The 26,730-nt window shown below is 41.9% G+C and overlaps 1 protein-coding gene across 1 annotated transcript in view; it reads left to right on the top strand.

Annotated features, from left to right (window-relative positions):
• PNPT1 (polyribonucleotide nucleotidyltransferase 1) overlaps positions 1-26,730 on the top strand; it is an 89,937-nt gene that overhangs the window by 7,051 nt on the left and 56,156 nt on the right. The window contains exons 3-9 of the mRNA XM_077486042.1: positions 7,637-7,711; positions 8,428-8,533; positions 9,746-9,795; positions 9,901-9,964; positions 12,667-12,714; positions 17,345-17,458; positions 21,740-21,926. Of these exons, the coding sequence (XP_077342168.1) occupies positions 7,637-7,711; positions 8,428-8,533; positions 9,746-9,795; positions 9,901-9,964; positions 12,667-12,714; positions 17,345-17,458; positions 21,740-21,926 (644 nt within the window). The remainder of the gene's footprint in view (positions 1-7,636; positions 7,712-8,427; positions 8,534-9,745; positions 9,796-9,900; positions 9,965-12,666; positions 12,715-17,344; positions 17,459-21,739; positions 21,927-26,730) is intronic.

The following is a 26,730-nucleotide window of genomic DNA, read 5'->3' as shown; positions in this document are numbered from 1 at the left end:
TGTTCCTTTCATTTATATATATTTTTTTATGATTTTTATTGTTATCTCAGGGAATGTAAATATCCCCTATGATTGCAATAGATAGTGACAGGTACTCTTTTTTTAAAAAATTAGGGTCTATCAGACCCTAGATCTCTCCTCTGTCCTCAAAGCATCTGACCACACCAAGATCGGTGTGATAAAATGCTTTCCCAATTTCCCAATGGCGCTGTTTACATCCCGCAAAATCTAAGTCATGAAATGTTTGTAGCTTCCGGTGTCTTAGGCCATAGAGATGATTGGAGCCATTCTGGTCTCTGATCAGCTCTATGGTCAGCTGGCGGAACCACCGGCTGCATTCTCAGGTTCCCTGTTGGGACAGGAGAGCCTGAGAAAACCATGGAAGATGGTGCGGGGGGGGGGGACATTCCCTCCCACTGCTTGTAAAAGTAGTCTAGAGGCTAATTAGCCGCTAGGATTACTTTTACATAAAAGCCGACCGCTGGCTGAAAAGAATGATACCAAGATGATACCTAAACCTGCAGGCATCATTCTGGTATAAGCACTCAAAGTCCCGCAACATACCAGTATGTTGCTGGAACTGGTTGGGCATATATTGTAATTTTTTTTTCATGCAGCCTGTGGGCTGAACGAAAAAAAAATATTGATCGGTGGGTATGCCCACCATTAGATACCACCCTTCATCCACCCACTTTCTAATGGTGGGCATACATGCACCATTTATATATGCCGAAGCATGGGGGCATCCTCCCGCAAAAGGTAGGAGCAGATCGCTCCTCCACCCCTTATGCCCCCATGCTTCGGCATATATGCTCTTTTTTAACTGTGGTGGTGAAATCACCCCCGACAGTGCTGGAGTCGCGGCTTTATGTATCATGGGAGCAAACGCTGTTGCTGTCAAGATAAATAAATCCGCTCTGCAGCAGAATGGCGTACCTGCTAAGCAAATGATGGTTAACAATAAAACAAAGTAACATTACAGTATAACAGTAGGACTTACCATACCTGCAAAGCAAATACAAAAAAAATCGCAAAAAATAACACATTTAACACAATCTGTGCCTAAAATATATATATGCCGAAGCATGGGGGCATCCTCCCGCAAAAGGTAGGAGCAGATCGCTCCTCCACCCCTTATGCCCCCATGCTTCGGCATATATGCTCTTTTTTTAACTGTGGTGGTGAAATCACCTCCGACAGCGCTGGAGTCGTGGCTTTACGTATCGTGGGAGCAAACGCTGTTGCTGTCAAGATAAATAAATCCACGCTACAGCTGAATGGCGTACCTGAAAACAAAAAATGGTTAACAATAAAACATTGCAGAATAGAATACAGTACAAAGGAGCAGAACAATAGAGAGAGAGAGAACAATAAAACGACAACTATTTTTGGTTTTTTTATTTTATATTTTTTTTGGTTTTTTGTTTTTTTTACTTTTTTTTTTTTTTTTTTTTTTTTAACACTTTTTTATGTAACTTTAACACTTCTGTTGTAACGGTTCCAGCGGTTTGGGTCTCTCAAAATGCGATGGCATCTTGGGAGACCCTGTGAACGTGTGCCTAGCCTGTGCAATGCTGTACCCTACGCTAATACTCAACTAGTTCATGGTAGCGTTCAAAACATTCACCAATGCAAAGACCAGGATTGTCAGGACAGCGGGGACAACAATAACGGGTGTCACGCCTAAATCCGCGCTTTCTGCAGACACGACATTTTCTTTGGGGGGCTCGTTGGGTAGGGGTACTCGGGAGGACATAAATATAATGCCTCTCATGCAGCCGGCTTACTGCATCTGGTAGGGGAAGGTGAGGTGGAGCACCGTCTGGATACAGAAGGGCTCTGACGATATCCTCCTGGAATTTGAGGAAGGATCCAGTCCGTCCTGAAGCTTTGTGTAGTACATAAGCATTCAGTATAGCCAATTGGAATAAATAAACAGACACTTTTTTGTACCAGCGTCTGGCCTTACGGGCAACTAGATACGGCGCCAACAACTGGTCATTGAGGTCCACCCCTCCCATGTTAAGGTTATATTTGTGGACACAGAGGGGTTTCTCCACAATACCAGTCGCCGTAGGAATTTGGACCGTCGTGTCTGCATGAAGGGAGGTAAGAACGAAAACATTCTTATTATCCCTCCACTTCATAGCGAGCAAATTATTACTGCGCAAGCAGGCTCTCTCCCCCAGCCTAAGAGGGGACTCTACAAGCCGCTGGGGAAAGCCCCGGCGATTAGGTCGCACGGTGCCACATGCTCCAATCTGCTGATCAAACAAGTGACTAAACAGTGGCACGCTTGTGTAATAATTGTCCACGTACAAGTGGTACCCCTTTCCGAATAAGGGTGACACCATGTCCCACACTATCTTGCCAGCGCTTCCTATGTAATCAGGGCAGTTCTCCGGCTCTACGTGACTATCTCTACCCTCATAAACCATGAAACGACGTGTATAGCCTGTGGCCCTGTCACAGAGCTTATACATCTTGACCCCGTATCTGGAACGCTTGTTGGGGACGTATTGTTTGAATGACAAGCGACCAGAAAACTTAATCAGGGACTCATCAACGCAGACAACTTGATGGGGAGTAAACAAGTCTGCAAAACGTTGGTTGAAGTGGTTTATGAGGGGCCGAATTTTGTAGAGCCGATCGTATTCAGGGTCTCCACGAGGACGACAGAGTTCATTGTCGCTGAAGTGCATGAACCGCAAAATCATCTCGTATCGTGCCCTGGACATGGAAGCAGAGAACACGCGCATATGGTGAATTGGGTCAGTGGACCAATATGACCGCAATTCACTCTTTTTGGTTATGCCCATGTTGAGGGAGAGGCCCAGAAAGGTTTTAAATTCGGAAACCGTAACTGGTTTCCATTGTTTGGCAAGGGCGGACTGGGGAATAGTGGCGATGTGTTGAGCAGCGTACAAATTGGTTTGGTCCACAATAGATCTATAGAGATCTTCGGTGAAAAACAGTGAGTAAAAGTCAAGTGTCGTAAAATCAACTGTTTCCCCGTTAATGCCAGGTTGGCCAGTGAATGGGGGAAGTACGGGTTCTGCAGAAGATGTGGGCACCCAAATAGGATTGGCGAATTCTGCAGGAAGGGCACTATGGGTACGACGGGCCTGTCTTTGTCTTCTTCTTGGTGGCAGCGGGACACTACTTGTGCTTGCCACCTCGCCAGCTTGAACTGCACTTATGGGACTCGCCACGTCACCACGTGTTACTGCAGTGCTGGATGTACGTCCAGGGTGTACTAGGCCGCTGGTGCTTGCCAGTTCACCAGAAGGTTGAGCGGCTCTAGTACGTCTCTGCTCCATACGAGTGACCTGCGGTTCCTGCACCTCAACAACAGAATACATACGGGATTGGGCACACCTGTTCTTAGCAGCGGCCTCATCTCCGTCGTCAGAGCTATCTGTCATGGAGCCGCTGTCCTCTACAGGATCGTATTCTGAGCCTGAATCTGACAGATGAGTGACGACCTCTTCACTATCTGTCATGCTCAGAAACGTGTAGGCCTCTTCACTAGTGTACCTTCGCTTTGCCATTTTGGGCTCTAAATTTAGGGGTACACTAGTGAGACTCACAGGTAAAAAAGCACCTAGCCTGTCAGCGACTGTTTCAAAACGCTACAAAAAAAACTGTTAGCGATCGCAGGGATCAAGCCTGACTCTGCGAACGCTGCAGTTATGTGTGTTGTGTTTTGTAAGTGACAGTGATCGATCGATACTGCACTTGGGTGGGCTGGGCTGGGCTTGGCGGAGGGGCTAAACGCAGGTGCTAGCGGGTATCTGGGCTGATCCCGCTAACAATGCGTTTTGGGAAACCTAAAATGAAGGCAACGCTAATATAGATCTGATCAGATACTATATTACTAAAGGGAGGTGTATGCTTTGCGCGTGGGTGTTAGCGGTACTGGCACTAACCTGACGCTGGGGCGACGCAGGCCTTATCTGACCCTCAAACTTATATCACCCGCCGGGTGATCAGGGGGTTAAACCTTTATTAGGTAATAAATGGCGGGTGCCCTGAAACAAAAAAAAAATAACTAACCAACCAGCGTCACCTGTAACAGTTATATGGTGATCACTGGTGAAAGGGTTAACTGGGGGGCAATCAGGGGGCTATGCGGTAGTATATGGGGGTCCCTGACGCTATAAAAAGCTGCGGCGAACCTAAATACTTACCTGCCTAACTAGCGTCACCTGTGACACTAATACAGCGATCAGAAAAAAATCGCTTATTAGTGACACTGGCGACGGGGGGTGATCACGGGGTTAAACCTTTATTGGGGGGGTTAGGGGGGCACCCTAGAGCTAAAGGGGGCTAACCCTAACTGCCCTAACAGTTATTACAGTCACAAATGACACCAATGCAAAAAAAAAAAAAAAAAAATAATAAAAAATGCACTTGGTGTCACTGTGACTGGGGGGGCAGGGGTGATTGGGGGGGTGATTGGGGGGTGATCAGGGGGGTGAAAAGTGTGCCTGGCGTGTTCTACTGTTAGTGTAGTGTTAGGTGCAACTCACCGATCCTCTCTCCTCCGTGCCGGAACGAAAAAGACCGACACGAGGAGAGATTACATCATTTCCTCTGCCTGTGTTTACAATACAGGAGAGGAAGTGATGTCACCGAGGATTTTCATTCGTCGGGAGCGATCGCGAGGGGGTGGCCATGAATGAATGGCCGTCCCCTCATCCCTGATCTCTCCCGAACGAATGCCGACCGCCGCAGGCACCGGGGGGGGGGCCCGATCGGGCCCCCCACCCGCGGGCAGGCAGGGACTTATATATACGCCAATATGCCTGCCCGTGACATTCTGCCGACGTATATCGTCGTGCGGCGGTCGGCAAGTGGTTAAAAAAAAAAAAAAAACTAAAACAGTAAAGTTGGTCCATTTTTTTTTTTTTTTTTTTTTTTTTTCGTCCAAAAGTTTTGAGACTTGTTTTTATTTTATAGGCTGCTTGCAAACTGGAGCGGGCAGGCGTTGATGGTAAAATGTTGCTCGTTTTAGCAGCGCTTTACCATCAATTTAGCGGTGCTATTCGGGTGCTAGTGGGGCGCATATAATCCAGCTAGCGGCCGAAGAAGAGGTTAAATGCGCCCGTGAAGCACCGCTGCCAAATCGCATTGCATGCGCTTGGGCAGTGGTGCCCATTAATATCAATGGGCAGGAGTGGTGGAGAAGCGGTGTACACCACTCCAAATGTGCTGCTTGCAGGACTTTTTTTTTTTATTTTTTTTTTAACATCCTGCCAGCGCATCGCCTCAGTGTGAAAGCACTCTGTCTTTCACACAGACTGCAGGGGAGCCGTTTTGCAGGCACTTTACAGGCGCTATTTTTAGCCCAAAAGCGCCTGAAAAACGCCCCAGTGGGAAAGGTGTCTGTTAGGTTTTATGAGATGAAGGGGGATAAAAAAAAAAAAAATCGGCCTAACATATCGGCCCAAAAAAATCGGCATCATATATTGGCCATCGGCCGCCATGATTTCTAAATATCGGCATCGGCCAGAGAAAAACCCATATCGGCCGACCTCTACTTCTGGGACCTGTGACATGTCCCAGAAGGTTGTGTGGTGGCGGATCAGTAGGTGATAGAATTTTTCGTGGATCACCCTGACTGGGAGTGGGTAGTGGGGTACCCCCCCCCCAAAAAGTGGCAAGAATAGAAGAGGGGCATAAAACGGAACTTCCCCTTTAGGGCAAAATTTAATTCAGCTTCGGCAAGTACGATTGCCCAGTGATAACTTATTGCATAAAAATGTATAATACAATTATAATATTATCTATATACGCCTTTTAAATTGGATGGGCATGTCTGATAGTTGATATTGCCATCTGTGTGCTCTCTAAGGGAGTTTCACCCCCTCTATTTGTCTTGGTAACAGCTGTCACAGAACTGAAGGTTAGAGAAAATCAAAAATGTGGGTTGTCGCCACTTGTAGTGGTGAGGATTTTCACTTTGTGGAGATTCTCTCTCCCTTCCTATTCTGTCCACAGGATAAAAAGTAAATGGAAATCTCTTCTGTGGGACACAAATGGCAAAAAACAAGAGTTCTAACCCTTCTTTTCTTCCAAAACTGAAAAAAAAAATTGTTTTTATCTACACTTTGGGGCTTATTTATAAAGCTGCGAATACAAAAAAAGGGGGGCAGAGGATATATAATGTTGTTAACGGTACCACATTCCAAATTGATTATACAAAAAGGCACTCTAACAAAGAAAAGCTATAGAACTTTTAATGTATCGAATCATGATAATGTAAACTAAAATCAATTGTTTTCTTTCTTATCATGCAAGATATATAAAAAAAAAAAACACTTAGTTGCTGTTCTATATACATATAAGTTTAATTATACATCAATCCACCCCAGATATTCCAATACTTATATTTAAAGGGGTTGTAAAGAGAAGGTGTTGTTTGCTATAAAAAAATAAAACATTTTATACTTCCCTCCACTGTGTAGCTCATTTTGCACAGAGTGGCCTCCGAATCTGGTCTTCTGGGGTCCCTCGGTGGCTGTCTCTGCTGCCCCCCCGCAAGTACTTCTCACGTTCATGCAAGCTTTGGCAGCTATAGCCGCTCACTGTATCACTCGGAGCGCCATGTCATTGGATGTGGTTCACAGCAGCGCAAGCCAATGGCTGCGCTGCTTTCAATCCATCTACTCCAGCCGAGCAACGGCCAGGCTGATCGGCGAAGAGGACTTCGGAGGCAAGCGCGGGACTTTCGAGGGGTCAGGTAAGTAAAACAGGGGGCTGGCACTGTCAGATGTTTTTTCACCTTAATGCATAGAATGCATTAAGGTGAGAAAATGTTTACCTTTACAACCCCTTTAACTACATTTTAAAGTATAGCTAACTAAAGGCATATTTTTTAAAATATTTATTTATTATTAGTTATTGTTGCTGCCTGTGCCCCCGTTAGGGAGATTCACCCTCTATGTCCTGTTTACCATTATCATTGTAAGTGAAACTAAAAGAAAATCCACAATTTTGGTTGTCCCCAGAAAAGTAATAAAGTGGAAATTTTCCAATGGAGTGGAGAACACTAGTCCTAATGACCTTGGGGACCCCTATAAATTTCCAGGTCACTAGAACTGGTGTCCCCATTGGAAGCGTTTCCCTTTTATTGAAAGGAAATCTCCACAATTGGACACAGATGGCAAAAAAAAATCCAACGGGTTATAACCTTCCCTTTTTTTAATCTATCCAAAATGAAACAGTAGTTCTACTTTAATTATTTTACAGTACATTTATTCCATTATGCGATTGAAAAACGTATCGGAGTATCCAAAATTCTGTGCGTTTCTTGGGTCGACACCCGCTTCATCAAATAAGAGGAAAGTAATCTGCAATGTACATCACAACACATTTGTAACATAAAAGCAGAAGTAGCAAACAGTTATTGTATAGAGATCAAATGACCTACCTACTGAATAGCAACCACTCAATAGTGCATTTATTACAAATTAAAAAAAGGATGATGTTCCCAAGAGTGAATGCCTCCAGTCATCCAACAGCTGAAGAGGGGCCTCATAAATAAGCCAGTACTGTGTGTGTGTGTGTGTGTGTGTGTATATACATGTGTATGTATGTGTAATGTAATTTTTGTTTTGTTTTTTATTAAAAGCTAGGTGACACTTCTGTTATGGTAACCGCTGTAAGCAAAACAAAGCCCTCACCATCTCAGTTCATGCCATTAGTGGTAAGTGAAAATTAAAATAGTTGACGTTTACATATTTGAATTCAAGTATCATATTGCTATATCTATGGTTCCTTCCCCTTTGTTTTTTAAAAAAAGCATTAAAAAAAAAATATATTTTTTTTTTTCAGCTGCTTCTGTAATAGCATAGTGTGGCCTTTTCCCTTAGATATATCTCATAAGTGGTAATACACTCCTTCTGCTACTGCTTACATTGTTTAATATATGGGGCCTTGCCTGTGCAGGGAGCCCACAATGTTGGCACCCCAGCCTATCATCAGATCGGTTGTCGGGTGCAGCCACCGCCGTTCCTTTTAAGGGAGCCCAGCATGGAAGCTTTTCAGATTCACATCCCGTTCCGTACTGCGAAAAGTTTGCTGCTCTTTCTAATTGGCCCAGCAGCGAAGGATGAAGAGGGGGGGGGGAGAGAGAAGTTGGAAAACGGGGCCCGTTTGTTTGGGTTATATGGCCAGGACCTTCTAAGATCTGGTGGTGGGGGGGTTACTATTTGATGTATAGCCCTTGAGATCTGATGTTGATCTCCTACCTTTCAGTGTAGTCTACTGAGAGCTTCTATGAAAGAGGTGTGAAATCAGTTATTTTATTAGGAATGTCTTGAAAAAGATATTGAATTTGTCCAATTTGTGATGTTTTGCTTGGTATAAAGTGGTAACAAGCCCCACTTTTTTTTTTTTTATTTTTTTTTTTTCCCCACATAGGTAGACTACAGGCAGAAAGCTGCTGCTGCAGGAAGGATACCTACAAATCATCTACGAAGAGAACTTGGCTCCACCCCTCATGAAATTCTTACCAGCAGAATAATAGGTTATTTGTTTCCTTCTGATTCTGTTTGTTTTTTTTTTTTTAATGTTATAAAGCACCAACCTATGTTTTACAGAACTGCCCATAAAAACATGCGAATCTGTCTTTTCCACAGTGCATCGAACAATCTCACCACACGTGCATTAGAGCCAGTTATGACAATTTTTTATTTTATATTTTTGAGTTTGTGAGTAAACCAATACCCAATCAGCCCAGGATCAATACTGCTCATAGTAAGTGCTTTTGAGCTAAACATTACAGGACACATACAGGTGTATCTGAGATGAGTCAAACTAGATACACTGAAAGGTAAATGTACACTTCAGGACACACTGGGGTATACTAACGCAGGTATTAGTGTGTGGGTTGTTTTTTTGTTTTTTTTATAGTTTGTTTTTTTATAAGTTTAAAGCAGAACTGTAGCAAAAAAAAAAAAAAAAGATAACATGAATAGCCTATTAAAAGAAAAAGCTACATTTTCTGCAATATTCACCTTCTTAGTCCAAAGCTGTCTTCCTCAGTACTTATCTGCCATCAGATGTTGCCAGTCTGATGGCCAACATCATATAACCCTCTAATCCCAGATCGTTTTGGACTCGCCCCTGCTTGTGGCTGGACAGTAAAGGGGGAAACGGCGCAGTAATGAACTTGTCTCTCTGCTCCTATTGGCACACTTACTTATTTTCTGCATATAAACTGATTGGTTCCTTGCTCTCACACTCCAGCCCTGCTGTACAGGGACAGAGAAATCAGGTCAAATTCACTCTTCGTGTGTATACACACACACACACTTTTTTTTTTCTTTTTTATTTATTTTTTTAATATATATGTAATTATGACAGAGTTGTATTCGTTTTTTGTGTCTTTTATATCTGCATAGTGTTCTGCTTAAAGGAAAAAACAAAAAAAACCTACATGCATAGTTGTGCATTTCCTTTTGACGCCCACCTGACACCTGAAAACACAAAAACGTCTTAAAGTTAAATAATTTTTTACATAGATGTGAGCTTGCCACTTGGTAACGTACCGGTAGTGGAGTTCTACCTCAAATATTTGTAAGTGCACTGGTGTTATCAGCATAAATGTATTTATACATTTTTTAGATATTCTCAATGCTTATGAGGTATGCATCCTGTTATGTCTTCATTATGGGTTGTGGATCTTGTACAGCACGAAAAAAGCTCTATTGATGGCTTTTTTTTTTTTTTTTTGCAGATCGGTCAATCCGTCCCTTGTTTCCAGCTGGTTACTTCTATGATACGCAGGTTAGTTCTATGAATTGTTTTTATTATTTTTTTTATTTTCTTTTTTTTTTTTTTATAGCTAGAGAGTGATATTAATGCAATTCCAATATTTATTTTCCTCTTCAGGTTTTGTGTAATTTATTAGCCGTGGATGGTGTTAATGAACCTGATATATTGGCCATTAATGGAGGTACTTACATTTTCTTAAATGTTTATATCTTTTATGATTGTGCGTGTGGGTTTTTTTATTTTTTATTTTTTGGGGATCTTTCAGATAATATATTTAAAAAAATTAGCAGTTGTTATAGCCTTTTTTTCCTTCCTTTCCTTTTCCTTACCCAGTCTGACATTTTTTGGCAGTGTGTTCCATGCCATGTCACTTTACATTAAACAGTAACGTGTTAATGTAAAACGCAAGGTTTTTTTTTTCCCCAGAATCAGCCTTGTGTCACCAATACTTAATTTTTGGTGCATTTATTAACCGCTTCTGGACTGCCCACTGTACATATACTGTAGCAGGGTGGCCTGGCTGCGCAAAATCACGTACCTGTACGTGATTTTGTGCATGCCGTTTAGAAGGCGTGAGCACTGCTCCCACTCTGGACACAGTGGGAGCCAACCAGCGGGTCTGGCGGCCGCCGCGACCCACCGATCGTTCACAGGAGACACGGAGCAGCGGTGTGCCTATGTAAACAAGGCACACCGCTGATCTGTCAGTTAGGAAAAGAGAAGTCTTCTGTTTCAGTTACACTGAAACACAATCTGTCTTCCTCCAATGTAACACAGAAAATAAGGAATAACTTATTTTAATTTTTTGGTTTATAGTGCAAAAAAATAAAAACCGCAGAGGTGATCAAGTGCCACCAAAATAAAGCTCTATTTGTGGGGAAAAAATGACTATTATTATTATTTTGGTACAGTGTCGTAGGAAAGAGCAATTGTCGGTTAAATGTATGTCTGTGTGTATATATTACTCCTAAATTCCTCATTTGCAAGACCTCAAATGTGCATTGATCTGTGAGTGGGATCAAAAGCACAGGGTCTTCCAAAGCAATTTCCTTATTAAAAACATATTTCTGTATTATGAATCCTTAGAACTGATGACATTAAAAAACAAAAACAAAAAAACAAAAAACAAGCAAAGCTCAAGCATCATTCATATTTATGGAGCCGTCTCTGGCCACCATGAAGAAATGGAGCAATCTACACTGGGAAAGACTTGACAGGCGAACTCCTTTTTCCCCAAAGCAAGACAAGGCTTTGATACACCATCTTAAAGTGTAACTAAAGGGAAAACCTTTTTTTTTTTTTTTTTTTTTTTTTAAAGATTTTGGATAGAGTGGAGAGGGATTAGAACATCGGTTTGGTTTTTATTCCTGCCTGTGTCTGTGCACATTTACCTTCTCTATTTGTTTTGTTTTCCATTATCATCGAAAATGAAAGTAAAAGAAAATGCCAAATTTGGGGTTGACATCAGAATAGTAGTAGAGGGGAAATCTTCCAATGGTGACACCCCGGGATTCCCTCACTTTGGAGGGAATTCCTCTCGCTTACTGTTTTGGCTATGGGACAGGAAGTGAAGATAAATCTTCCCTATGGGATGCAGATTGCAGAGAAAAAAAAAAACTCTGACTGGTTATAATCCTTACTATATCTAAGATGAAAAAAAACAATTGCCTTTTTTGTAACACCTTTTTTAAACTAATTCTAGTTAAAAAACAAAACAAAACAAAAAAAAAACCTTTATTTATTCACAGACCCTCCTATATGGGGTATACCACAGCCCTTCAGGTCCTGAGGCTGCATAGAAGTGCAATAGATTTCACCAAATTTACTATAACAAAGCTGCATACACAAAGTACAAAAATCAAAACACACGGAGGAAGCAATGCTGTCCACATACTATCACGTTTTCAAGTGCATTTTCTAGGTGTATGCACCTTCACCCACACCACAATGGATCACAAAACGAAGATCCCATGGGCCAGAGAAGGTTGGAGGTCACCTCAAAGCACCTCCCCATATACGGGTATACAATCAAGAACTCTTAACGTAAGTTACATAATGTATTGCAAAAAATATCTCAGCTGTGAACATTGCAACAGATCATCATTTCCGTTGCTGTATTCAGATTCTTAATACTACATTTTGGTGAAAATTTTATAGCTTATTATTTTTTTATTTTTTTTAATGCAGTCTCAGGATCTGATGTACTGTGGTAGTGTCATATAGAGGGGATTGTGTTTAAAAAAAATAAAAATAAATAAAAAGTTTTTCAATGATAAACCCAGAGAGCTTTATTCTTTACTTGAACCATTTTCCTGTACAGTTATCGATCTAATTACAAAATGCTATGTGCATCCAAGATCAGAGCCAACTGATCAAAAAAAGCAATTTTCCATTACATACAATACTACTGCTACTACTACTACCTGTAATTGGTAAAGTCAGTAATCATTGAAAAGTAGCAGTTTTCAAACCAAACAAGGTATAAATGATTAGTTTAGGCCAATCAAACCAAAATGTCACTGTTGAAGACTATAACAAATTCGTGTTTACATATGAATGAAAACTAGGAGTTTATGCTTCTAAAATGTTAATACAGTCAACCATGATGAAAATTAAATTTTTTGGGATATTTCACATATTCTTGGTGACTTGCACTGGATTATGCATATGTACACACAACCACCTATGTTATAACCTGTTCTGTTGTCCAAAAGGCCAGCTTTAGGATCTTACAATCTGCATGTATGACCAGATCAGTTTGATTTGTCCAGTAGTTGAGTAGAGCCATATGCATAAGTACGGTTCCAGAAAACATCTGCTCAATGCTCTTTACTTTTAATTCTTATGCATTATATTATATTTAATGAGTTATTTTTCTTTCAGCCTCTGCTGCACTTGCACTGTCAGACATACCATGGAACGGACCTGTTGGTAAGTGATAGACTATACCAGTTGTTAAACACTGATGAGATTCACAATCTTGTTTTGTTCTTCCGGTAATACAATTTTTGTGTTTAGCTTCTTCTTCACTATTGAAATTAGGGATGTTAACTAGGGCTGAAACAAATAATCGATTAATTGTCAACGAATTGATTATGAAATCGATTTACTATTTTCATAATCGATTACTCGGCCAGTAACATAATAGGGTTAAAATAAACTAAACTAAAATGAACCCTTTATAATGGTACAAAAAGAGCAAATATTCGCTGCTGTGAATATTACTTTCACAGTTCTACAGTAAAAAAAATTAACCCCTTACAGCAGCGGTCATCAACCCTGTCCTCGTGGCCCACTAACAGGCCAGGTTTGCAAGATAACTGAAATACATGACAGGTGATATCATTTGCTGCTCAGTGATTGCAGTATTCTAGTCTGCATCTCCCAAAGATAATACATAAAACCTGGCCTGTTAGTGGGCCCTGAGGACAGGGTTGATGACTACTGCCTTACAGTAGTGATTATATGCTTCTTTTTTTTTTTTTTTTTTTTTTTTTTTTATACTATAAAGGGCTAATTTTTTATTTATTTTTTTAACCCCATTATGTTACTAAACTTTTTAGACCTGGTTCACATCTGTTTTTTTTGGTGCTTCTTGCAGAAACGCACTACGGTTCATTTACATGGTTTCCTATGGGACACGTTCACATCTATGCCTTTTTTCAGCCACTATGTATTTGGAAAGGGTTAGGGACTTATTAATTTTTTATTTTCAAAACTGTGCTTTTTTTTGGTTCAATTGAGAGACTGCAGAAAAAAATGTAATACGTTTTTTGCAGCAATTTGTGTGCCCCCCCCCCCCCCCTTCTTCTCTTCTTTTTTTTTTTTTTTTTTTTTTTTTTTTCTTATCTGCCCAGCAACAAATTGACCCCAAAAAAATGCAAAAACGCAAATCACAGCAAAATCACGTGCACAAAAATCAAAATGCGCGGCAGAAACAGATCAAAAGTAAACTGCATAGCTGTGTACCGAGCTGTATGCTGGCCACACGGATCAATTTTCAGACGAGAATATTCAGACGAAAAATCTTTGTACATTCACTGAATGAAAGAATGTTGCTTGAAATTTTCACTTGTTTTTAACATTCTGTTTTAAAATGTAATTTCTGAACGAAAACTTCTTGGTCAAAGGAATTTTCAATTTCCAAAATTTCCCGTCTCTGTGATTGAAAATGAGCATGGATTTGACCCCACTAACAATTAGAAAATCAAACGAACGTTCTTAAAATGACTTGTGTGGATAGCATTACAGGATATCAAGCCACTGCACCCTCGGGGACATGCATCGCGGTGATCATTGTTGCAGGGTGTCAGTCTGATCTGTCCAATCATAGGCTGATCACAGTGTAAACAGGAAGAGCCTGTGATTTGGCTTTTCCTCACTCATGTCTGTCAGACGCCAGTATAGGCAAGCCGATCGGCTGCTCCTCGGGGGGGGGCTTGTGCTGATCGATTTTCAGCACAGCACCCACGAGGATGCCACCACTAGTCACCACCAGGGATGCCAATCAGTGCCCACAATGGGCATCACTGATTGGCATCCATCAGTACCATTTATTAGTGTACAGTGCTGCCTTAGTGCCCGTCGGTGCAGCCCCATCAATGCCCATTAGTGAAGGAGAAAACTTACTTATTTACAAAGTTTTGTAAGGGAAACAAAAATCCCAGAGGTGATCAAATACCACCAAAAGAAAGCTCTATGTGTGGGAACAAATAGATAAAGTTTGGGTACAGTGTAGCATGACCGCGCAATTGTCATTCAAATTGTGACAGCGCTGAAAATTTTGTCTGGGCAAGAGGGGGCGAAAGTGCCTGGTTTTGAAGTGGTTAATAGTGTATACAGTAGATCGCTTCAAATAGTATATACAGTATATCCATTCTGATGTATACAGTATATCTTTCCTCTAATGGTATATACAGTATATCTCTTCTCTCTGTTATTCTTAGAGTGGATTAGAGATTTTGCCTCCTTTTCTAGGGTCCCCGGCTGGCGCTCTCAGCTCCCCCTCCCTTTCGAGTGTCTATTGCAAGCTGCTTGCTATGGAGGCACTTGTGTAGTCTCAGCTGGGCTGTGTGCATCTACAGACACACACAGTGTTCCCTCTTCACTGAATTTAATTTACAGCAGCAGGAGCCAATGCCTTTCTCTGCTGCCTCTTGAGTCTTGTCTGTGGAAAGGGAGAGAGAGCAGTGCTGCCACTTTGGCACAGCGCTTGATCAAGAAAGTACTTGCCTTAATGCAGAGAATGCATTAACCCCTTTATGCCTAAGCCTTTTTTTGACATTTGTTGCTTACAAGTTAACATCCATTTTTTCAACACACACATATATACACCCCCCGTTCGGATCGGCACACGTCGTGATCCGGCCTTAGGAAAGGCCACGGCTTCAGCCTAGCTCTGGAGTGGCGGCCATCTTGGTGCACCCGTCGGAGTTTACAGTGTGATCGCTCCCTCAAATGACGGAGCGATGACTTGTAAACAAACCGGTGTCATGATGACACTGGTTCCTCTCTCCCCTCTGTGTACAGATCTGTACAGTGGAGGGAAGAGATCGGATGGCAGCAGCGCTGTGGGCTGTATCTGTTGTGCCCACAGCGCTGCTCACCGACAATTGCAGTGACAGCCATCCCTCCATACTCTGGCAATGCCCAGCCGTACCCATATTTGCTGATCCGAAAAATTATCCGATCTGTTACTCTGATCGGAGGAACAATCCGATCTGTGAGTTTTTTTGATCCCCTAATAAAATAAAAAGGAAAAAATAAAAATACACACAGTATTTGTGCAGCGGTCTTTCAAAGGCAATTTTTGGGCAAAAAAAGACTCTCAAGAACTAAAAAAGAAAACGGTAAAGTTAGCCCAATTTTTCAGTAAAATGTGAAAGATAATGTTGCGCCGAGTAAATAGATACCTAACATGTCATGCTTTGAAATTGAGCACACTTGTAGAATGGCGGAAAACCACGGTACTTAAAAATCTCCATAGGAGACATTTTAACATTTTCTTCAGGTTACCAGTTTAGAGTTACAGAGGAGGTCTTGTGCTAGAATTATTGCTCTCGCTCTAATGATCACTGATGCCTCACGTGTGTTTTGAACACTGTTTACTTACGTATGCATTTGTTTCTGCGAACGAGCACTTAGGGATGGGGAGCTTTAAAAAAATAAAAAATTCTTCTCTTTCGGCCTTGTTCGGGTCTCCAGCCAGCCAGCGGATGTGCTGATTTGTCGCTCTGGCCTCCTGGAGGGAAGGGAGAGCCACGAGAGGGGGTGGGGCATCCCCTCCTGCTACTTAGCATCCACTCTGCTGTTATGCCATCTGCATCAGTTGGTATCTCAAGAAAGCTGACCATTTGCTCTATATAAAAAATAAAATAAAAAAAAAAAGTAAAAAGGTACTGGCACAACTGCAGGCATCAATCCAATGCAACCCCCTTCAAGCTGAGGCCACATATTTGCATATGGTCGGCGTAAAGGGGTTAAGGTAAAAAGAAAAAAAAAAGTTAGCCTTTACCACCACTTTTAAGCATTTAATACTGTGTGTGTGTCTGAGATAGAAACCTTAGAATCTTAGCTCCTTGAATGCAGCGACTGATGTGAATGTACAATATGTAAAGTGCTGCATAAATTGTCGACAAATGCCTGCAATATACAATTATTGTGGCTGCTTCGGTGTAATGGATTACTCGTTTTAATACCATAGTTTTATGTCAGCTGAAAGCGGTATTCCTAAGGCTTCTGTTATTTAATTGGGCTGACCTTTTGGCGTAGTGCAACTCGCTTTTTATTAAAGCGAACCTTCAGTCATTATTTTTTTTTTATTTTTTTTTTATCTTTCCATCTCTTAAATCTTCTGACCTTGTTGTTTTAACTTTGGATAGTAAAACATATTTTTTTTTTTTTCTGCCAGTAAATACCTTATACAGCCCACTTCCTGTTTCTTGTCTGGTAAAAAAAAAAAAAAAAAAAAATAGGCTTATGACACAGCGCTCTCTCTTACACTTATGAAGGTCTGCCAGGAAGGGAGGGGGGTGAGTCATAAGAGGGCCAATGAAAGCTGCAGAGTTGGAGGTGTGGCTCAGTGTCTGTGTAAATCCAGGAAGTGAACAGGCAGCAGCTTCAGCTGCCCACAGTTAAAATGGCTGCAGCTAGATTCAGTGGAGGGAGATTTCTGCAGCATATTTGGAAAGTACGGAATCACGGTGTGTATATATAAAATATGCAAAGTGGTTGGAGGGAAGCTTCAGAGTGGCAAAGATGGTTTTTATTACAAATTATGTGCGCAGACTGCAGTTCCTCTTTAAGCTTACAACAATTCCTGTATAAATGAGCTGCACCCAGACACTGTTCTGTTTGTTTTCTGCGTGCTACCGTAGTACCATCTCTACCAACTAGCCAGAAATAATATATTTTTTGCTTTTGATATTAGACTAATCACATGCTGCCTGAACTTGTAGATCAATTGGGGCTGTCTATTGAATATAAAAAAATTTATTATTATCATTATTCTACAGGATATATATATATATAATATTATAATTTTGTTTGTCCTCTCTTTTAGGTGCTGTTAGAATCGGTCTGATTGATGGCGAATTTATTGTAAACCCTACCAGGAAACAGATGACCTCTAGTTTATTAAACTTGGTTGTCACTGGAGGCCTGCACAGTCAAGTAGGTAAGGACAGAAATTACAGGAGCTTTTTGCCTTCTCATTGTATATTCTTACTCCTTTCTAAGGTTTTCTGTTTTGGTATCATTCTATCGTTGAGATGCAAAGTTCAGGAGTGGTCCCTTTTCCCTCCCCCTCCAATTCATACTTTGTCAGGCTATGCTTGAGAAACTGATGGTGTAATGGCGCTCTTTGTAATTTTATTGTATTTCTTGTATCTCTTGTTCATTTTTCTGAACCTGAAAGCGCTATTTTGACTTGTTCACCCACATTATTAAAGCTATGTTTTAGCCAACTTCCATGGCACCAGCCTTTCTCCCTTTATTACACTTTACACCTGCCTGTAGCTCTATCTATGGTATAAGGATTTACATGACAAAGCCATAGTTAGACACTTTTTAGCTGTTAACTTGGGTATCCTTTACTGGCACTGCATTTTGTGCAATATTTTGATCTTTTATTAAAACATGTACGGTATATTCTCCTTTTAAGCTATATTTCCTGATGCTGAGTTACAATAAATCAGTAAATCGGTAAACCCACAAGCCTTGAATGCTTTTCACAAATTAACCACCACTGAAGATTTGGCTGCTCAATGACCAGGCCATTTTTTGCGATTTGGCATGGTCATGCAACGCTGTACCAAACAAGATTGACGTCTCTTTGTGGGGGGGGGGGGGGAGAGCTTTCTTTTGGTGGTATTTGATCGCCTCTGCTGTCTTTTATTTTTTGCGCTATAAACAAAAGAAGTGAGTCAATTCTGAAACGCACTATATTTTACGTTTTGCTATAATAAATATCCCACTTTTTTTTTTTTTTTTCCTCAGTTTAGGACAATGTTTTCTTCTGCATATTTTTGGTATAAAAATTGCAATAAGCGTATATTGATTGGTTTGCGCAAAAGTTATAGCGTCTACAAAATAGGGGATAGATTTATGGCATTTTTTATTATAAATTTTTTACTAGTAATTATAGCGATCTGCGATTATTTATTTATTTTTATCGGGATTACGACATTATGGTGGACGCATTGAACACTTTTGACACATTTTTGAAACCATTGACAATTATACAGTGATCAGTGCTATAAAAATGCACTGATTACTGTGTAAATGTCACTGGCAGGGAAGGGTTTGACTATGTTCCCTCACTGTGTTTCTAACTGTGGGGGGATTGGACTTTCTAGGAGGAGAGATATTGGTGTTCATACATAATATGAACACACAATCCTCTCTCCTCTCCCCTAAAAGAACCAAGATCTGTGTGTTTACACACACAGATCCCGGTTCTCGCTCTGTCACGAGCGATCACTGGAGCCAGGCACGCGCTGCTGGAGCACGGGTGCCGCTAGACAAAGCTACGTAACATAATGTTGTTTTGCCCAGCCGTGCCATTCTGTCACAGTAAAACTGCGGTGGCTGGTCAGCAAGCAGTTAAAGGCATTTGTGTGCTGCCCTTTAGTGTCTGACTGTCAAGGGTTTGCCCATTGATGACTACATCTAACTCTGTTAAAAGCCAAGAATAAACCTCAGATGTAGCCACTCCTTCATGTCGCTGTCCCAGCCTGTACAGAACCAGGTTTTGTCTTGTTTGTAAAATATGGCTTTTAATTTCTGTGGGCAGGTGATATGTTTTTCGAATGAGGGATGGAACATGTCCCTGTTAGGAAACTTACACAAATGTTCCTCTCCTGGGGATGGGTGTCACTGGGACTGTTAAAATAAAATACGATATATTCCACATGGGGACACAAAAGGCAATAAAACCCAACATGGGATCTAACCTTTCTGAACAATATTCACCTTTTTCTTCAGCGCAACTTGTTGAAACAGTGGTGGTCAGCTTGTGTAGTGTAGGAGGCTTCAACTGGGGCCAAGAGGCCACACGTGATATTTATTAGTATTTATAATTCTACAGAAATGAAAAATGGGAAATTGAAAGGAAGGCATCAATAACAGACCCTCGTTTGGTAGCCTGTGTAGGTCTGGTACCTCATCCTAATCAATGATATACAAAATAATGTAATGAACCCTAACAAACTAAATAGGACTATAATGGTATACAGTGTATGTAAAAAGTATCAAAATGTTTATTATATGATAAAAATGCACATGTATACATATAAAAAAATAAATACAAAACGCACAAAAGCTGCACATAAAAAAAAAAAAAAAATAACCAAAACCATCTAGTACTCCTTGAATACAGATTCTTAGTGGTTCCCCTATAGTAGAGCACAGTGAGTTGCTGTCATTTCGACGCAGTTTGCATTTTGCAGGAGATAACCCATTTCAGCAAGAACACCCAATGTTAATAGTCAAAAACATCAAAATAGAAACAAATTGATTGGTCCACCTACAAATGGTCATTGTCACCCATATAATGCCACAGGACGGTCCTTCTCGTTTGCCAAGATGATAGTTGGTTCCAATGTAATTGGAACTAAGTATCCATAGTCAACTAGTGTGGTGTGCACCTAATGATATACAAGGTATTATATTGGGTAGGTAAAGAGGTTCCCATGATAACGTTCCTCAGATCAGTGTGGAGTGAGATTCTGACCATTTGTAGGAGGATCATTCAATGTGTTTTTATTTTGATGTTTTTGACTATTAACCGTGAGTGTTCTTGCTGAAACTTTTCCTGAAGAAGCGGATTATCTCCTGCGCAATGCAAACTGCATCAAAAATTACAGCAACTCTCTGTGCACTACTATAGGGGAGCCACTAAGAATCTGTATTCAAGGAGTACTAGATGGGTTTGGCTATGTTTTGTGTGTTTTCTACTTTTATTTTTTGGATATGTATACATGTGTAATTTTTATCATAATAATTTTTGATACTTTTTACATGAATTGGGTACCATTATAGTAGGGATGCACCGAAATTTCGGCCGCCGAAACATATCGGCCGAAAATGCCCTTTTCGGCAATTTGCCGAAAGAGAAAAACGGCCGATAATGGAGCCGAAAATGGGGCGGGACCAGGGTAGGGGCGGGGCTCCGCCCCCCGCCCCTGGTGCGCCCATCATGAAAAGCTATATCTATATAGTGCGGGAGAGCCGTCTCCGCCGCCTGTTTGATCACAGCGCGGGAACATCACAGCTTTCAGTTCAATAGCTGTGTGTTCCCGGCCGCGCGCCATCACGTACAGCCCCACCCCCTTGTCAGGGCACTTTGATAGACAGATCACCCGTAGGATTGGACGGATGATCTGTCTATCAAAGTGCCCTGACAAGGGGGAGGGGCTGTACGTGACGGCGCACGGCCGGGAACACACAGCTTTTGAACTGCAAGCTGTGATGTTCCCCTGCTGTGATCAAACAGGCGACGGAGGCGACTCTCCTCCTCTTCTCTTCACAGGTTAGCTGCTATTAGAGGGGACACACTGGCTGGCTGCTATTAGAGGGGACACACTGGCTGGCTGCTATTAGAGGGGACACACTGGCTGGCTGCTATTAGAGGGGACACACTGGCTGGCTGCTATGAGGGGACACTGGCTGGCTGCATTGTATCAATTGTGTCATGTATCATGTGTGCAATTTCTGACCATCTCCTGTACCACGTCCGCAGTCTCTGACCATCTCCTGTACCACGTCCGCAGTCTCTGACCATCTCCTGTGCCACGTCCGCAGTCTCTGACCATCTCCTGTGCCACGTCCCCAGTCTCTGACCATCTCCTGTGCCACGTCCCCAGTCTCTGACCATCTCCTGTGCCACGTCCCCAGTCTCTGACCATCTCCTGTGCCACGTCCCCAGTCTCTGACCATCTCCTGTGCCACGTCCCCAGTCTCTGACCATCTCCTGTGCCACGTCCCCAGTCTCTGACCATCTCCTGTATAAAAATATTTTTTAAAAACAGTCATTTTCGGTATCGGTGCTGTTTCAGTATCGGTTTCGGTTTTCGGCCTAGTGTATTTTTCATTTTCGGTATCGGTTTCGGCACCAAAAAACCCATTCGGTGCATCCCTACATTATAGTCCTTATTTAGTTTGTTAGGGTTCATTATTTTGTAATTCTACAGAAGGCTGGCTGTGGACATTCTTCAGGAGATGCTCAGTCTGCGGACATGCTACAGGGGTGTGGTTGGAGACATGCTGCGGGACCGACTGCAGAAGCATAACAAGAGACTGCTATAGATCACGGATATTGCAGTCCCTTTACAAATCAATGCTCCAACTCCCTTTACTTGCTGCTGGGGTCTGAGGGCCGTACAGGTAGTACCAAAGATCTGCATGGTGGACAGCTGACTGTTGGAGCGTCAGTGACTTCCTCTTTCTTCCTTTCCAGTAATGCTTGAAGCTGCAGCTGAAAATGTGTTGCAACAAGATTTTTGTCATGCTGTGAAAATGGGAATAAAACAAACAAATCAAATCATTATTGGTATACAACAGCTAACTAGAGAGCACGGAAAAGAAAAGCGTGTTGTACAGAAGATGTTCAAATCTAATGAAGACATTACTGACACTGCAAGAAGGTAAAAATAATATAAGAAAATATAAAAGAAGTATTCTGTCTTTAATTAACCTTTTGACCACCTTGTGGTTTGCCTGGCTGTTATGTTCATGGGAATCCTTCAGTTCTTTCTTGTTCACACACATTGAGCAAGAATACAGATAGGAGTCCTTCCTTTCCTGAGGCTTGGGCAGCTAAATGACCTGAGACCAATGACGGCCAGAAACATATTGGGGTTGATTTACTAAAACTAGAGTGCAAAATCTGGTGCAGCTGTGCATGGTAGCCAATTTGCTTCTAACTTGTTCAATTAAAGTGGTTGTAAACCCTTACCAACCACTTTGACCTACAGGTAAGCCTAGATTAAGGCTTATCTGTAGGTCCAAGAGATATTTGCCAAAACGCGTGCGCCATAGACAGAGGCGCACTTACTGCGCTGCGGTCAACGCCGATATGACGCGAGTGGCGGCTCCCATGCGCATGCGCGGGAGTGACTTAATTGCGGCTTCGTCAGATGACAGCGGCGAAGCAGGGAGACCCACCGAGAAGATTGATGCTCCAGACTACAGAGGACAGCGGTGACTTCGCTGGCTCCTGTATCAGGTGACACATAATGGACTACTATACGATGTATAGTAGCCTGTTATGCTTTACCTTTGCAGGGAGACAAAGAGGAAGTAAACCCATCAGGGTTTACTTCCTCTTTAAGCTTTGACAATAAAATATAAAAGCTTATTTCTATGCAGAGCGGCACCAGATTTTGCACTCTCCAGCTTTAGTAAACTATTTGCGCTATATGCATCCTGTATAATAATAGTCAGAGGGTCATCAGCAGTGGCAGCCTATGGGTACAATGTTTAATATTAATCAATAGTTTCTATGTAGTAGTAGGTTTTAGCTCATTGAAGAGGAGTCTTACAATTAAACAGTTTAAGAACACCTACTATAAGATATCTGCTTTTGTTTTGCTCTCAATCCAGTGGCCCAATTTGACAATTTCTCAAGGAGGAGCCTCTTTAGGGTTTCTTGAGGAGTAGATGACAAGCTTTTCCTATGTCAAAATGCTCATCATTGTTTAGGAAGTTTTCATAAATCTCTGTGGAATGTGGCTGAGCCTTTCCCTCTGCTTAAAGGATAAGTTCACCTTTGGGAACTTGTTACTTGTTCTCCCTCTACTGCTGTCCCGGGGAGAGAGGGTGGAAGTCCCCTGTACTAGCTGTCTTTTTTTTTTTTCTTTTGGCATGCGGGGCTTCGCTCACACGGCCGTGTCATTCATTTCCAGAGTTCTTTGAATGAACTGCACTGACATCCTTTTGTGGATGTTGACTTGTAGTTCTTAATGAGCTACCAGGGTGCTTGAGCGCTGTGGTTGTTCGAGTCTTCTTGTCAGTGTGAAAATGACTGTCCGTATGATGTATGGACAGATAGCTCACACTGACAGTCTGCCACTGCAGGGAACGATTGTGGGCGGCCAGAAGACATCGAGTCATCCGGACCTGCTGATTGGCTCCCCTGCTGGCCAATGGCCACACGCACTCTCAGATCGCCGTGTAGAAGCCCGACTTACACCTACGTCGATTTTGCGCAGCTGAGCCAACCTGCCGCAGTTCAACTGCAGCCGCTGGTTGGCAAGTGGTTAGTTGAAAGGGATAAAGAAGGCTTAAACCACATGTGCACTGTTTTCTGTCCATTGGCTAGATTTCACAGGAAAACATTGACCTGTTGTAATACTACAGAGGATGGATACATTAGCCATCATTTGCACCGTAAGAACAATCATAGCGGCAGTTCAGTCGCTCGATCGTTCTTACAGGCGGCGGGAGGGCACATCCCAACCCCCCCCCCCCCAGTCGTCCTCCCCCACCACCCTCTGGTGCTTCTCCAAGCTCGCCCGTGCGATCAGTGAGCCGGAGAACAAATCTGTTGCCACCGTAATTTTGATCATGGAGATTTCTGGTGACCGGATGGTCTCCAGTCATCTTTGACCCACGGAAACGTTATGACGTCCCGTCCAAGCCAGCGGATGTAAACAAAGGCGGGGGCGCAGCTGGAAAGGCAGAGACGGTTAATTTTTAATTTTAATTTTTTCCAACATCTCTCCATAAAGAGGACCTGTCACGCACTATTCCTATTACAAGGGATGTTTTACATTCCTTGTAATAGGAATTAAAGTCATTTAAAAAAAAGAAAATTAAAGAGCGTGTAAAAAGTCGCGCCCACATATATAAAGTGTTCAAATCACACGTGAGGTATCGCCACATGCATAAGGGCAACAGTTCTACCCTAAGACCTCCTCTAACTCTAAACTGGTCATCTGTAAAAAAAAAAAAAAAAAAAAATAATTAAAGCATCACCTATGGATATTTTTAAGTGGCAAAGTTTGGCGCCATTCCACGAGTGCGCACAATTTTAAAGTGTGACATGCTAGGTATCTATTTATTCGGCATAACATCATCTTTCATGTTATACAAAAAAATTGGGCTAACGTTACTGTGCTTTTTGCTTTCTTGTTTTTAATTCATGAAGCTTTTTTTTCTCAGAAAAACACGTTTGAAAAATTCCTGCGCACATACCATGTGAAGTAAAAATTTGCAAGGATCGCCATTTTATTGTCTAGAGTCTCTGCTAAAAAAACATATCTAATGTTTGGGGGTTCTGAATAATTTTCTTGCAAAAAAAAATGATTTTTACATGTAGGAGCGAAATGCCAGCATAGGCCCGGTATGGAAGTGGTAAAGGGGGACAAAACTACACTGAGGTGTATGTATAAAAATTTTGGAGAGCTATTCGCCTCTGAAACTTAATGCGCATTGATTCTGTGTTTTTAGGGAAAAAATCGAATCTTATTACGGAGTGTGCTCTCCTCCAGATTCAATGTTGCTCATTCATTAAAAAAAAGTAGGGTTTTGGGAAAACTACCACAATATTGTCAGTAGATGGCGCTGATGATAGTTCTGTGCTGTTCAAAATTGTATCTTTATAGAGGTGTTTTCTCTCTAGGTTGAATGCTGCTTTATTCATACAAAATGGGGTTTTTGAGAAACTACCACATTATTGTCAGTAGGTGGAGCTGATGATCACAGTAAATGAGTACCTGCTAAATCTACTGCTGTGATTTCTAACCTTTTATGTGTCACGGACCCCCTTAAGAATCTGATAAAAAGCTGTGAGCCCCTTCCCCAGAAATATTCACATAAAAACGACATTGCATGCAATGAGTATACGTACTTTATTTTATTGAAATGTTATTGTGTCGTACATTTGACATGTACAAAGTTTGAATAAATTAAACTCACTCACTTTCATTAGAAAAATGAAATACAATCATCTTGTGCAAATTAAACAAATTAGTTTTAATTTGGCTGCTACTACTACATGAGAATTGGCATTTGCTTTTATGAAATGGCACAAGATGGGGGTTGTACAGAGAATGATGATACAAATTCAAATGGTAAACTGGGGCCAACAATGAGTCAAGCGGTTGGCGCTATAAACAATGACGTGTCGCGTCTTTTATTTCTTTTACTGGGAAACCAATGATTGTGACAAGGGGGAGGACTGTAAAGTGAATGCAAATGGTATTCTTATCTGATCCTCACAGACCCTTTGAAAGCCATCCATGCACCCCATGGTTAAAAACCCTGGCTCTAGTGGCTATAATGTTGTATTTTCCTTTACTTTAATGGATTAATAACATTCAACCTGGAGAGAAAATAGCCTAGTAACATTCAATTGTTATTATTATTATTATTATTATCCCCACCCCACCCCCCCCCCCCCCCCCTTCACTCTGAATATACACTATATTGTGAAACCTATTGGGACACCTGCCTTCACACACACATGAACTTTAATGGCATCCCAGTCTTACTCCATAGGGTTCAATATTGAGTTGGCCCACCTATGCAGCTATAACAGCTTCAACTCTTCTGGGAAGGCTGACCACAAGGTTTAGGAGTGTGCCTGTGGGAATGTTTGACCATTCTTCCAGAAGCACATTTGTGAGGTCAGGCACTGATGTTGGACGAGAAGGCCTGGCTCGCAGTCTCCGCTCTAATTCATCGCAAAGGTGTTCTATTGGGTTGAGGTCAGGACTCTGTGCAGACCAGTCAAGTTCCTCCACCTCAAACTCTCTCTCATCCATGTCTTTATGGACATTGCTTTGTGCACTGGTTGGATCCTCAAACTGGTTTGCATCCTCAAACTGTTCCCACAAAGTTGGGCACATGAAATTGTCCAAAATGTCTTGGTATGCTGACGCCTTTTAGAGTTCCCTTCACTGAAACTAAGGTGCCAACCCCAACCCCTGAAAAACAACCCAACACCATAACCCCCCCCCCCCCCTTCACCTAATCATTTGGACCAGTACACAAAGCAAGGTCCATAATGACATGGATGAGTGAGTTTGGAGTGGAGGAACTTGACTGGCCTGCACAGAGTCCTGATCTCAACCCGATAGAACACTTTTGGAATGAGTTTGAGTGGAGACTGCAAGCTCAAACCTGTGCAGGCCACTCAAGTTCCTCCACCCCAAACTTACTCATCCATGTCTTTATGGACCGTGCTTTGTGCACTGGTCCTAATCATTTGGTGGAGGGGGGATTATGGTGTGGGGTTGTTTTTCAGGGGTTGGGCTCAGCCCCTTAGTTCCAATGAAGGGAACTCTTATGGCGTCAGCATACCAACGCATTTTGGACAATTTCAGGCTCCCAACTTTGTGGGAACAGTTTGGGGATGTCCCCTTCCTGTTCCAACATGACAGAGCACCAGTACATGTGCAAGAGGCTGTCATTTCAGCACACAGACCAGTCTGGCGAATATTTATT

The sequence above is a fragment of the Lithobates pipiens genome, unplaced genomic scaffold, assembly GCF_037356315.1.
Source record: "Lithobates pipiens isolate NorthernLeopardFrog02 unplaced genomic scaffold, aLitPip1_a1.2 Scaffold_18, whole genome shotgun sequence".
In the NCBI taxonomy this organism is placed as follows: Eukaryota; Metazoa; Chordata; class Amphibia; order Anura; family Ranidae; genus Lithobates; species Lithobates pipiens.
This window is presented reverse-complemented; position numbering and strand designations above follow the sequence as displayed.